Source organism: Quercus lobata, chromosome 3 (assembly GCF_001633185.2).
Source record: "Quercus lobata isolate SW786 chromosome 3, ValleyOak3.0 Primary Assembly, whole genome shotgun sequence".
NCBI classification, from domain to species: domain Eukaryota; kingdom Viridiplantae; phylum Streptophyta; class Magnoliopsida; order Fagales; family Fagaceae; genus Quercus; species Quercus lobata.
In genome coordinates, this window is record NC_044906.1 from 14,465,982 (window position 1) to 14,481,165 (window position 15,184).

The 15,184-nt window shown below is 35.3% G+C and overlaps 1 protein-coding gene across 2 annotated transcripts; it reads left to right on the forward strand.

The window, feature by feature from the left end:
- Window positions 1–3,284: 3,284 nt before the first annotated feature.
- On the forward strand, window positions 3,285–8,967 carry LOC115978692 (F-box protein At3g07870-like). 2 transcript variants are annotated; one of them, XR_004088816.1, is made up of 3 exons: window positions 3,285–4,562; window positions 6,831–6,876; window positions 8,584–8,967. XR_004088816.1 is itself a non-coding variant. In XM_031100539.1 (2 exons), exon 1 carries the CDS (start codon window positions 3,416–3,418, stop codon window positions 4,535–4,537), a length of 1,122 nt encoding a protein of 373 aa, XP_030956399.1. In that variant the 5' UTR covers window positions 3,285–3,415; the 3' UTR covers window positions 4,538–4,562; window positions 8,584–8,967. The 2 variants fall into 2 exon arrangements, 1 of the variants encoding a protein (XP_030956399.1); XM_031100539.1 differs by lacking the exon at window positions 6,831–6,876.
- Window positions 8,968–15,184: the final 6,217 nt, after the last annotated feature.

Genomic DNA, 15,184 nt, shown 5'->3' on the forward strand with positions numbered 1-15,184 from the left:
TTCTTGTCGTGAGGTCAATGGTTGTAGTTTTTTTGCCACATGGCTGTTGCACATTCTTGACAACGAAAATCCACATAATCCCAGGTTTCCAATGTACAAATCATTATCAAATGTATTGAATTGCTTTCCTGAAGGTATGAATCCTGTAAGTTGGTTATGCGATAGCTTTAAAACTTCAAGCCATGGTAGATCTGCCAATTGCCTAGGAATCTCCTCGGTAAGCTTGTTGAAAGAGAGGTCTAACCATTCAAGATTGTGCAAATTTCCAAATGATGATGGAAAATAACCTATAAGGTTATTGTGAGAAAAGTTGAGCCCCTTGAGTTATTTTAGCCTTCCAATTATCTTTGGCATCTCTCCTCTGAAACTATTGTTTGAAAAATCAATGGTCGTGAAGGCAGTTTGGATTCTCACCAACTCAATATACAACCCTTTCATCATCACATTCAAAGAATCTTGATAATACATTTCTCCCATTCTAAATACAGTTACTTATCATAATTTCAATATGTTAATACATAAATTCTTTCTTAATCGAGGTTTAAAATACAAGAAAAATGATATTAACAAGATTATTCAAGTATCTTATAAATACAAATCATGAGTGACTTTTGGATTGAATGGCATATTGGTCTTCTCATGTGGATGAATTTGAGTTTGAAGCCAATTAGAGCACAATCCTCCTTTTCTACAATGATCATTACAAATCACATTTTCTTTGGTTGGTTAGGGTGTTGTTGGTTTGCAATTTATCATGATTGGAGAGAAAAGAATACTCAATTGAAGAGCTTTTTTCAAGGTGTGGAAGAAATTATACTCAATTGAAGAAATGATTATTAACAAAGTAATTGGATTACCATAAGATTAAAGTCAAATACCTACAACCACTGAGGTTTTGTCACTTAATGGTAAATTCTTCCATATGGTTTAATTAAGGTTAATATCCTAAATTTGAAACTAACTAAATTATTTTCAAAGATAACATACCACAATTCCAATAACCAAATCCTCACTTATTGGAGTTGTAAAGAATCCATTCTAATTCCACACACTAAAGCAAGCCAAATTGCTCTTGCAATTAGACAAGAGAAAAACAAATGATTTACATTTTCCTTATATTCAGCAAACAAATTGCTCTTGCAATTAGTAAATGAATTTTTCTTGATTCCTACATTATCCCCCCCACCCCCCCTCCAAAAAAAAAAAAAAAAAAACCTTTTGAATCGTTTTAACAATATCTTAACAGATTGCAGCAGGCACTTCAAAGCACAAAAAAGTGTAAAAGAGGCACTCAGCTCATAATATGTGTGGGTCAAAAATCTTTGTTTGTAATAGCAAAGATTAGATCATTATAATTAATAATATAGTGTAGGCTAAAAAGTAAAAACTAATACAATGATAAGATCTAAAGAGAAAGTATGCATTGACTTTTCTTCCTCAAGTTGGTCAATAAAAGATGGTTTGAGTACAATATTCCATACTTTCTCTCTTTTGAACTTCACATTTTTTACTAAAAAGTTTCCGAATCCTTTCTTCTTGGGGATCAGGCCACATTTATAGATGCTGGATTCATTTCTTTATAGTCCACTTGTGTGGTGGCTGGTGAGGGAAGGAAGATACTTGTCCCACATAGGGTTTTCCTCTTCTTTTGAAGTGAGGGTAAGTGGAAGTATGGGTAGAAAACATTGTTCTAATGGGTTAAGAAGATTTAACACGGTTTATACTATGTTCAAAAGTGATGCGATAGAAAAACACCTCGAATTTGTCAAAATTTACAATATGTCCAAAAGGGTTACAATACCACCTCAAAATTTTCAACACCCTATGTTGGACATCATTAGTGCCTTGAACAAAAATAATGCAATCAACTAGGGTCTAGATTTCTTGCAATCCTTACTCCTTTACAAATACTCTAAAGCTGTCCCTCCAATAAAGCCAGAGACAACATAGTTGCACACATATAAGGTGAAAGTGGAAAAACATTTCGCCCGGGAACCATTCAATTGAATCTGATATGAACTTCTGCAGATGCATTACTTAATCAAATTGATCCAATGAGAACTAAAACTTATTGTTTTTAGCATAGCCAAAATGAAGTCCTAGTAAAGTCTATCATATGCTTTCTTCATATCAACTTTATAGGCTATAAACCAAGTTTTCCACCTCCTAGTATTTCTAATTTTCTCAAACAAGTCATGTGCTAACAAAGATTACCAGAAAACAATCTCCCTTTAACAAAAGCATGGTAGGTAACAACAACTAGATAGTAGTCCCCACAAGTTATGGGCATGAGCTTGAAGATCTTGACAGAATGCTAATTTTTAACTGGAAGATAAGAGAGAATGTTTGTGTGTGTGTGTGTGTCCATAAATTCATGAAAGGGTGCATTGCATTCCATTGTATACAGCTAATAGAAATCATTGAAATAATAAAGTGTGAATAAGAGTAATGACATTGTGAACAGAAAGTGTTAATCATCACAGTAAAGTTTGGCCTTTAGACAGAGATTGAGTTTGGAATTTAAACCTATAGACACTTGTATATGTCAACTAAAATAAAATTAAAAGAAAATATCAATCAGTCTATTTGATAAAAAGCACTAAAATGCAGATTGAAAGTGATAGCACATACAAATGTGCACAAATTCACACATTCACTGATTCACAACTCTTAGTTTGATTTCCACATTTCATATTAACATAAAGAAATAAAGATTTATAGGAAAAAAGATAAAACAAAGAACAAACGCAACTATTTAAGATAAATCCATACATGACCTTTTCAGCTAAGGTTTTTGAGCTACCTTTTCAACTACCATTCTAAAACACAATGTCTTTTTTCAAACCAAAATCTAAGTCAAGACCCAAATATTTTTTAGCCCAAGAGCCCACATTCTTTCATCTCATGGGTCGGGCTTGAAGCCCATGATGCTCTTCCTCAAAACCCAAGGCCCTAATCTACACCAAGCAAACCCTAGTAGGCAAAAATCTTACTAAAAAAAAATTAAATGGGCCATTTAGGCCTTTAGGGTTGAAAGGCCCTTCACTGATTTAAGAAGAGGCCCAAAATCCGTTAAATAAAAAAAAGAAGGAAAAAGATAGGGTAGAACTGGTGGTGGGTTTGGTAAAGAGAGAGAATTTATATTTTGAGTTGGTTTGATTTGGACCTTCCGATATTTTATTAGCCACGTGTTCTTCATCGGTGTAAAAACGGTATATGCATGCTCTAACTAAAACACTCCCTTTTATCCAAAAAAAAAAAAAAACTAATTAAAAACACTCCCTCTTTACTTTACTCTCTCTCACCCTTGAGTCTTGAGCCCCCTCTCTGCGACTGCGATCATCCCTTCCCTTCCTGCAGCTGTTTAGTTTAAACCCTTGTCTCTCTCTCTCTCTCTCTCTTTGGGGAAGCGGCAATGTCAGACATAATCAAAATAATAATTCCATGGGGATCCTTACCCGATGAGATTCTTACCAATATTTTCGTTTTCCTACCCATCAAATCCATAATCATCTGTACCTCAGTGTCAAAAGCATGGAAATCACTAATCAAAAACTCAACTTTCATTTCCACGCATCTCCACCACTCCCTCAGCAAAAACCAAAACCTCCTCTTCATCGGCCTCTGCTCAGAGTCAGAGAATCAGAAAGAATTTTACGCATTGCATAACGAAGATGATGCTTATTTCACTCAACACGCCAGGTTTGATTACCCTTATAACAGAAAATACAGTGTGGTGGGTACTTGTAACGGCCTGCTCCTCCTTTCCGATGATACTAACATTAGCTTCTGTCTTCGGAACCCATGTGTTGGAAAGTTACCGAAACTTCCTTCACACAATATCACCTACGCTACGCATGGTAGGTTCGGCGCCTCTATTGGGTTTGGATTTTATCCCAAAACTAAAGATTATAAAGTGGTCAGGGTTGTGACTTTGCTGGGAAATTTCGACGTTGGAAATACTCGACCCCAGGTTGAGATTTACACACTCTCCACTGGTCAATGGAGAATGCTTAGGACTGATTTGGCTACCATATGCGCTTTAATTCGGACTAACCCACAGACCTTTATCAACGGGGCTCTGCATTGGGTTGCATTTAGATTTAGTGATAATAACATTCATAATTTTGTTCTGGTTTTCGATTTGGGTGAGGAGGTTTTCCATGAGATACTCCTGCCAGATTTTCGAGGTCATAGGGGTCTGATCTCCGGTACTATTTCTGTATATAGGAATTCCATTGCCTTCTTTCAAAAGGGTAATGACTTCCTCCATATCTCGTTGATGAAAGAGTATGGTGTTGTGTCCTCGTGGGCTCAAGTTTTTAGTTCACCTCTAGATTTCTTTGGTGCAAGTGATAGCATACAGAGGGCACTAGGTTTTCGAAGGAATGGTGAGGTTATATTAAAATTGGATGGAGGACGCCTCATTTCGCTGGATCTTGAGACTCGAGAGATTAAGGATCTTAGGATTATGGGATATAAGAAAACTATTGTTGATTATTATGTGGAGAGTCTAGTTTTGCTCGACCAACAGTGAAGATACATAATTACTGAGGAAATAGGTAAAATGCATTTCATGCTTCTTCTTTTTTCTTGGTTTTTACTTTTGTTATTTATATATACTTGGCATTGATCATATCATACATTAGATAAGAATATATATACTTTTCAATATGACACTTCTATTAATTCTTCTTATCGATGATTGATTACCTTAATTAATTAAGTGGCTTTATCTTTAGGATAAATAGCTTATAAAGGATAATTGAGTACATAGCATGTATGCTTAAAATTCATTGTCCACATTTCAAATTTTCTTTAAAATTAATCATTTATTACCTATATAAAATAAAATAAAAAAGTGGTTAGTGTTGGTTATCAACTTTGAACAAGCTTGTTTATCAAGAGAATTTCATGTTTCCTGCCACTTTTGATTTACAATCTATACATACAAATGCTCAAATTTTCTTTGCTGGCAATTTTATGGTGACAGGGGATCCCTTTTTACTTCATGTTTTCAAACTCATACTAAATGTTCTTGTTTATTATTCATCTAATAAGTTTCTTATTCAGTCTAGTTTGATCTGTTTATGCTAAATTTTTTCTTCTGCATTTATAGAGCAACATTAATTGAGAAAGCAGTTCACCGGCAAGCATTGCTTGCTTTTGGTGATTAAGAATTGAAATGACCTGTTTATACTCCTCCTCTGGAATCTTTTTTTTTTTTTTTTTTTTTTTTTAATTTTTCCTTCCTTAGCATGATTTGCATTAATTTTTTTTAGTTCCAATAAAGTAGTTATGCTTAGACATATTTTTTTGTTGACTCCATTTCATTTATTTTCCCTCTTAATCTCTTGTAAGTTGTGAATGAGTTAGTATTTTCAATTACATAATTGTATGAAGTAGAAGCAAAAGACCAACATTGGTGGAAAAAATAAAAAGGAAAACTAGGTAAATAGAAGACAGCAACTTATAACTACTATACTTGTGGGCAGCAATAGGCTGTAGGAATGGGAAGCATTTCCTTATAGACATTAGACATGCAAGTTAAAGGTGGAACTCAACCCAAAATCCTAAAACTAGTCCCAAAAAATAACAACCAAGAAACTACGCTAACAACTCTTTCATTGATTTATAATGCTGAAAACAATTTCATCTTATAAAGTGCTGATGTTTTTACTTAATTCTTTAGGTCAAAGAAATTTAAGAAAGAGGATATTGGTGTTAAAGATTTAAGGATGGTTAAAGAGTATCTTTTTGAGAATGGTTAAAGATTTTCCTTAAGCAATTTAAGAAAGAAGATATTGGTGTTATGAATAAAAACAGTACATGAGTGATCAATTATTGTTGAGGAAGGGATAGTACACTACAAATAAGTAACATTGAATGCTCAACGATATATACTTTTTCTCAAATACCATTAACTAACAGCTAGTGATGCATTACTGTGAGCATGTTGATGGATGATACAAGCCTTAACTCATAATAGTTTTTTGTCCTTGTCTATGGCTACACTTTCAAATGTTTTGTTTTGGTTGTAAAGAACAACTGAAGTCAATTTCAAGTGTGACTCTTTGTGCACATTTGTTTGTGCTATCACTGCCAATCTTTTTTTTTTATAAGTAAATAAGCTTCATTGATAGAAAAAGAGGACAGTACAAAACAAAAACCAAAGCTCATAGGACGTGTTTTGAGGAAAACGAGAGAACAAAGAGGAACTAAAAAGTACAAAAGCTACAACTATCAAGCAAATCAGTCAAGGAAGTAAAAAAGGAAATGCTGGATGCATTTGTCCACCCAAGAAAAGTCTGTAAGAAGGTCATCTTCAGCTCATGAATTGCTCTTTCGGTGCCTTCAAAAATCTGGGCATTCCTCTCCCTCCAAACGCCCCACATCAAACATTGAGGAACCAAGTTCCAAATAACCCATTTCTATGTTTTCTGAATTTTCCTGGCCAGCTAGCAGTAAGCTCTACAACATCCTTGGGCATAACCCAAGATACCTCAAAGAGTGAACTCCATACTCCCCAACTCTCTGGCTATCAGGCAATGCAAGAGTAGATGATTGATAGTCTCCCCTGCACTTCCGATCTTCATCTTAGAGCTTTTTATTAAATAGACTGCTTGATTTTTTTTTAATTATAATTTTTTTTTTAAACTCACTCTCTCTGTGGAGGCCAAACTTTGCAGTGAGGAGTAAGACTTTCTGTTCACTATGTCATTGTTCTTATTCACACATATTCTTTCAATGATAGACTTAGCTGGGACTTCATTTTGGTTGTGCTGGAAATTTTTAATTTTAGTCCTCATTAGATCAATTTGATTTCGCAGTGCATCTGTTCGGTTTCTTATCAGATTCTAATGAATGGTTACCCAGGTAAAATTCTTTTCCCTCAATGTGGCATAAGGTATCCACTTTCACCTTAGTCCCTTGTCTCTGGCCTTATTGCAGGGACAGTTTCAGGGTATTATTAAAGGAGTAAGGATTGCAACTCTAGTTCTCATCTCATGTTTGCAGATGATTGCATTATTTTTGTTCAAAGTACTAATGATATACAAGATAGCGTTTTGAAAATTTTGAAGTGTTATTGTGACCTTTCTGGACAAAATGTAATTTTGACAAATCTGAGGTGTTTTTCAGTCCTAACACTCCTGAACAAGATATAAACCCCGTTAGCTCTTCTTAAGGTAATAAAAGATGATGGACCTCGTAAGTATTTGGGTCTAACTTAGATACGGATCAGAAAAAGACAGAGCTTTTTAGAACTGTAGTTGAAAAGATATCTCAAAAACTTAACTTTGTGGTCTTAGACAGGTAGATTAACTTAATCAAAACTGTTTTGAGTTCATTGCCTGTTTACCCTTTTTCAAACTTTAAAGTGCATCAGGCAATTTGTAAAGATATTGATAGAAGGATTTGGAATTTTTTTTCTGAGGTCATAATGAAGGGATCAGGAAAATTATTTATTAAACTGGAATTTTAGCTTTTCATCTAAGAAAGATTGGGGGGCTGCGCGGGGGTGGGGGGGGGGGGGGTTGTGAGGGTGTTAGAATGCAGAGAAATGGATCCTTTGAATAAGGCTTTGGTAGCAAAGCAATTCTGGGGAGTTATTTCTATTTTAAATTGTTTGTTGTCTAAGGTGTTGTAAAGGTTTAGCCTTCCAACTCTTAGGGTTGGAAAGGAATACTTTCTTGTTGGCCGAACCTAATGGCGAGATCATGGGTTGCCAGTGATCTCTAGCTCCACTGACACTTCCTCCCGTTAAAACTGTTAGATGGATTGGAGGGCAAGTTTATAGGTAAGACTCATCGGGTACCTGTGTAATTAACCAATAAAATAAATAAATAAATGGTGTATTGGGGATGGTACTTCATTTTGACTGAATCATCCTTGGTTTATGATGAAGGACAAGGTAGATTGTGAGATGAGAGTTTCTGTGCAAACTGTTGCAGGTCTAATTGATCGTGACAGATTTTTTCTTAAGTATCCTCTCATTAGGAAATTTTTAAGTGCCACATTTTTCTGTGGAAAATAATTAATAATCTTTTCCTGTTAAGTCTGAACTAAGTAGAAGAAAAGTTGTATTTTCTGATTCACGTGTGATGTGTGGTAAATATGAGGAAACTGTGGAACCTTTATTTTTCTCTTGTCCAAATTTGTTTTGCTTCAGTGTGTGGTATTAGAATGGATTCTTAGCAAACCCAATCAGAAAGGTTGTGATTAGTATGATGGTTGTATGTTCTCTCTGTAAATAAATTTTATAATGCAACTATTGTGGCTGTGATAGTGGGTGTTTTATGGTTTATATATGGTTTTTAGGGGCTAAGTTTTTTTTTTTTTTTTTGGAATTCTGGAAGGTTTAAGTTCAACCTAAAGTCATGGTAGAGTTTAGCTGAAAGTGAATGCTTAACTGCATGGAAGTACTAGAATTTTGATGATGAATTGCAAAGTTCAATAAAAAGCAGTGATTAGTGAAAGAGATTTTTACAATTTGGGTCACTGTGTAGGATGGCAAGTAGTTTTGTTTTCTGGCGGGGTCTATTCTAACAGGAAAAAGTTTGGTGAATGTGCTTTTGAGTGCAGGGACAGATCAGGGAATAAGTGGATTATGGATTGCTACATCAGAACTGTGTCATCTAAAAGTGAAGCAACTTTCATTTCACTTAGAGAACCGATGATGGCAATCTAGAGAAAGGGACTTCATAGTGCCATTGTGCTGATGCAGAATAAAAACTTCTTGTAAAAGCTCCTTGAAGATGGTTGCATAAATTGGAGATTGGAACCTGTTTTCGAAGTTATAAGGGTATTAAGGAGTGAGTTTGGTGATGTACTTAATTATGTAGATAGAGAATATTGGAATGGGTTGTTGAATTAGTTTAATGCTGTTTCAGATTATATTAATATAACCTGGGAGGGGCATAGTTTGCTGGTGATGTTTATGTTGTTCTCAGACTTTGCATTTGTGCTTTACTTGTATCCAAAAATAAATAAATTACTTTTCGAATGAACTTTATGCATAAAAATATTGTTGTTACCTTACTCTTCATACTTCAATAATGCCAAGAGCCCAGGTGGTTTTCTGTTGATATTTATTTTTGTATTATATTCTTGATCCTAAAGGAGATTCAAGGGTAAAAGATTTTGTGTTTTTCATGTGCTACACAACAGTCTCATTGGGTAATTCTGTGTTTTTAGGCCTACTTGAGTCGGCCTTTTGCCCAATCTCCAAATCTCTAAAGGTATGTTTGGTACACTGAATGTGAATTACAATAAGAATGGTAATCTTTATTATCAGAAATAAAATATGTTGTAATTGAATAACTAAACATATTCATCAGTTTGGTTGTGAGTTGTAACATTAAAATAAAAATTATGATCTATTTTAGGAAATACCTCATTCATATAATTATATTTTGGAAAATTATTAGGTATTCACAGAGTATCATAAATGCGTACTCCCTCCTCTCACATAAATGGTGGATCCTACCATGAATTTAATTAGTGGGGCCCACCATTCATGTGAGAGGAAGGAGTATGCATTTATGATACTCCGGGAGTACACAATAATTTCCCTTATATTTCCTATAAAATAATATATTTTAAATTAGAGAAATGAGTTATTTTTTTATGATTTTTTATTTCCATAATTGTTAGGTGGATATAGAAAGTTTATTTATTTGGAATTGTATTAATGTTAGAAATTATTACATCTACTAAGGAATAGCTATTACAATCCTTTTAGAGATGAATAGTTATTCCTCATTTTAAAGAATAGCTATTCATTAGGAATTACTATTCTTTGTAATAAAAACATAACCAAACTATTAAATAGTTAATCTATAGGAATAGCTGTTACATTATGGTACCTATTATAGTCTACCAAACTAGCTCTAAAGGATTGGGCCTGAAGCTCACTGTAATACAAAACTGGCTTGAAATCCAAAATCCATTACAGCACAAGGTAGGCATGAGAGCCCAAATTTCCTTACCACACAGAATGGACTTAACAGCCCAAAAATGTATTACTTCACGTTTTGAGCTCAAGAGCCCACATTCTTTCATCTCATGGGTTGGGCTTGAAGCCCATGATGCTCTTCCTCAAAACCCAAGGCCCTAATCTACTCTAAGCAAACCCTAGTAGGCAAAAATCTTACTTAAAAAAAAAAACAAATGGGCCATTTAGGCCTTTAGGGTTGAAAAGCCCTTCACTAATTTAAGAAGAGGCCCAAAGAGACCGAAGTTCGTTGCAAAAAAAAGGAGCAAAGATAAAGTAAAAAGAGTAGGGCTAGCTAGAAGCTAATGAGATAAAGTGATAAATCATTCCGAGAAAGAATAACCATATGTAAGAACATTCACATTAGTCTCTCTAAAAAAAGGTTAAGAGATAGAATTTAGGAAATGAACTCCAAAAGAAGTAACGAACCTTCATATTAACTTCCTTACTCATTCCCTAAAATAATTTACACATTCCTAAAATAACAATTTGTTACAGCATTTTTATACATTAAAGGAAGTATTGTTGATTTTCCAAACATTTATTTTATTCTTTTTTCTGTGTTTTAAAAAGTGGGAGAAATAACAAAAAGTAATTTAAAAAATCTAATATTTTAATAGAAAAAGGAGATGTGAGTGTTTTAAAAAATAGTTAGCTAAAATAGAAAAAGTCAATTCCTGTCCTAAAATAGGAAAAATTTTTAGGAACGCCAACATTTAAATGCTTTGACAGAATCAAGATTCCACTTTTCCAACTAAAAATCTTACTACCAGCTCATGGTAAAAGATGACAACCCCTATCTTACTTTTAGCACATTGGGAAAGTAAAAGAAGCTCTCCTTACTAATTTTAGCCATAGTTTAAAAATAATGAGAAACCATTGCCTAAACTCTAGGAAAAATCTAAAGATTCACATTTCTTCTCATTTGAAGAAGACTTCGATACAAAATCAATGATTCATAATCATATGTGAATCTTAAAAAGGGGAAACATGAGAATTCATGGTTTGGATGGCCAAAAAGTATGTTTAATAGCGTTATGACATACAAAATTAATTGATCACATGAACTTGGCACATCTTCTCCAACCTTATGGACCTTTGACAAGCTAATGTGTAACAAGTTACATTTGGTCAGGATCGCAATACTTGATAGGACTTAAGATGATGAGACTCCTTTTGATCTTTGCATAAAGCTTAATCAAACATTAAATCCACTCAAGATGACTAAACATTCATGCTCTAGCTATCTAGATCACTTGCCCCATTTAGGAAATGAGATCAAAAGGCTTAAGGAAGACCATCTTAGTATTCTTAGTAAAACTAATAAAGCAGTCAAAACCCCTTATCTACAAATGATTCTCATTGATTATCAAAAAAAAAAAAAAAGATTCTCATTCACTCTACTTCACTCCTCATCTTTTATAAAGTACATCGATCAGAAACAAAATCATGATTTTTAATCTCAATTCTTCTCATAACACTCCAAAAATATTCAATACTCCTTCCAAAAAAAAACCACACCACACCAATAACACCATATGAACCAAACATAAAGTCATATACCAGACCAATATCACCAACTATCAAAATGCCAAAGGTATATAAACAACTCCACCTTCGAAAACCTCAAACATTCTCCCATAGCTTTCACCTAACCGAGACTACCCAAAAGCCTCTTCACACACGTCCACAGCTCCTAACTGTTGCTATTAAACCCAATCCCTGACTCCCAAAATCATGCAAATCCCTATCATCAATGTTCACAAAATGGCAATTGGAGTACTAAAAGCAGTGATAGGATCTATGTATTGATGTTTGCAGATGTTGATATTGCCTCATCTAACCTTAACTATTACCAATGATTGTAGGACCTCATAGTTGAGGGAACCAACTTAAAACAAGTTATTCCTATTCCTAGATGTCTAGCAAATCAAAGTGGGCTTTTTAAGGAGTTGCCTTGAATTAAATGGACCAAGTGCTACACTCAAAATTGCCCATGTGCAAGTAAACCTAAGCACCATCATTGACCAAAGCCCATGCCCATGCTTGTCGTTGTTTAACTATCTTTTTATTTTTTATTTTTTTATTTTTTTGGTAAACGTCGTTGTTTAACTATCACAGCAAGCAATCATGATGTCTCCCTAGACCCCCACAAATTCATAGAGTTAACGGCTTGTTGCAAGTTGAAACTCCAACACTGTTTTTTTTTTTAAATAATTCAAAAATTACCATTTATAAAAAATATCATGTTAACGGATGCTTTTATTGTTAATAAATTATAATAGAAAATTTTTGATACTATTTTCATAAGAAATATAAAAAGTTGTCAACAATATTTATTATTTTAATATTTTTCTTATAAAAATGGGACAAGAAGGATTTGAATTATGGTTTTCCTTTCCAAAAAATAGTGAAAGAAAAGAGATGGAAGAAGAGTAAAAAATTTTAAAAAAGAATAATGATTATTACCCATTGTGTGTACTACACGCGCAACAGGAATTATCTAATATGTATATTTGTATACACGGCTTTGGGCTTTCTTGTCATTTTACAATATCAGTCACAATAAAAAAAGGTAATAATAAAAAGACAACATTGAAGATGATGTCAAATGTTAACCACCATAAAAGTTACTAGCCTAAAGAGACTTGAGATTGAGAAAAAGAAGAAGAGATTAAAATAAATAAATAGTAATAAATAATAAAAAAGAAAGAAGAAAAAGACATGAGATTAGTATAAAATTATGGAAACAAAAATACACAAACTAACAAAATAATAATTTCAACGAGAGGGAGTGGGAAGACAAAACTTACAATACTACCATTTACAAAAGAGTCTAACGTTTGTAAGTACTAGTGAGGCTTATAAACTGAAAACTCACTCACTAACTAACCGATGTGGTACTTTAGACTACTTATCTTTTTCTTTTTTTTTGAGATAATAAAGACAGAAGACATAGGGAATGGGGAAAGAGGGAGTGGGAAGACAAGACTTACAACACTAGCACTTACAAAAGGGCTTAACCTTTGTAAGTACTAGTAAGGCTTATAAATCGAAGACTCACTCACTAACTAGCCGATGTGGTACTTTAGACCACTTATCTTTTTTTTTGAGATAATATAGACAGAAGACATAGGGAATGGGGAAAGAAGGAGTAGGAAAACAAGACTTACAACACTAGCACTTACAAAAGGGTCTAACCTTTGTAAGTACTAGTGAGACTTATAAATTGAAGACTCACTCACTAACTAACCGATGTGGTATTTTAGACTACTTAACTTTTTTTTGAGATTAGTATAATCTCTGGAAGTTTCTCTCACGCCGCCTAGGGTTTATCTGCTAGGGCTTCTCTAGTTAGGTTTTCCTAGCAACGAGTGTAGAATTTTGTCCTTCCCTTCATGGAGGTCTCTCTGTTCCCTTCAAGCCCTTGTGCCTAGTAGGATGGTAAGTGTTGTTAGTTGGTTTCCCTAGTATGGAGTGGTGTGGTTGGACATCTCTTTGTCATGGCGTCTATTGAGGATCTTTGGTCTCGATTTTCCCTGACAGAAGAAGAAGAAAATTGGGCTGATGTGCCTCAGAAAAAAGAGGTCACCATTGGTCAGTTAGCAGCAAAGTTTTTTACAAAGAGAGTGGTTAACGCAAAGGCAGTCAGTTGGACTTTCAAACTGCTTTGGAAACTCATTGGAGAGATGAAGACTCGGGATATTGGAGGCAATATATTGCTGTTTGAATTTGACGATGCGATGGATTTAGAATGAGTTCTGGAGGTTGAGCCATGGACCTACGACAAAAGCATAGTTGTTTTCTGGCATGCTGTGGATGTTGAGTCTGCTCCCTTGCTCCCCTTCGATTCTGTCACTTTCTGGGTGCAACTCCACAACGTCCCAGACCAGTGTCTTACGCAGGCGACGGGTGAAGTAGTGGGCAACACAATTGGGTCTTTAGTACAGGTGGCTGACATGGAGGATGATGGTGAGGGAGGTGAGTTCTTACGAATCCAGGCTGTGATTGATATTAAAAAGCCCCTTCCGCAGTGCTGTAAGGTGTGGTCGGAGGGAGGGCATGTTGGGTGGGCTTTACTTAAATTCGAATGGCTTCCCAATTTCTGTTATTGGTGTGGGAAGGTTACCCACAGTGAGAGCGACTGCAAAGTGTGGCTTCGGGGGAAAGAAAGATTGAAAAAAGAAGAGCAACAGTATGGGGAATGGCTTCATGCCGATCTAGTGCGTCACACTAGGAAAATAGTGGTGGTTGTATCTAGAAGTGCTCGTGGAAAACCGATGTGGAAGAAGGGTTCGGCAATGGAGCGCAAATAGCCAACCACCACAGACTTGCCTATCCAAGGTGCTCATGTTTCAGACCTTGACAAGGGGGGTGTGGAAGAGAATAGTTAGACCGAGGCAGTATCTATGGAGGCCAAACCATCAGGTGTGCTTGTTTCTAATTTTGATTGTAACGACCCAAGGAAAAGTGCTAGCCACATCTGCGCTATACCTTAAAAGGACTAGTCACAATTGAGGCTCCTTGCAGTTGTTAATAAAACCCAGTTCAACCCAGTAAATACCCAATGTGGGACTCATCACACACCCACACACATCACACAATCAATCAAATTGGGGCATCACAATCTCCCCCACTTAAATCCCTAACATCCTCGTTAGGGCCCACTTTGTGGGGCAGTGTCTCTGAGCCCATATGGGATTACCGGGCCGGCTCTGATACCATATGTAACGACCCAAGGAAAAGCGCTAGCCACATCTGCGCTATACCTCAAAAGGACTAGTCACAATTGAGGCTCCTTGCAGTTGTTAATAAAACCCAATTCAACCCAGTAAATACTCAATGTAGGACTCATCACACACCCACACACATCACACAATCAATCAAATTGGGGCATCACATTGATAATTTGCACCGTAATGAATCTAGTGTTATTGGTGGGATTTCTGATGTTTTGAATAAAAGTATGGAGAGCTTGGTAGGTCAGCCACCTCATACAATGCCCATGCAAAAAGTTTTGTGCACTGAGGGAAGGGTTGGTCACAGTGAGGGGTTGCATGGTATTTTCTCATTTAGTGCAATTCAAACCCCACTAGCAGACATAACTAATAGGTCAGCTACATAGCCTTTGAAAAGCTCTAAGCAAAAATGGACAAAACTATTGTGTGAGGTTGGGGAAACTGATTCAAG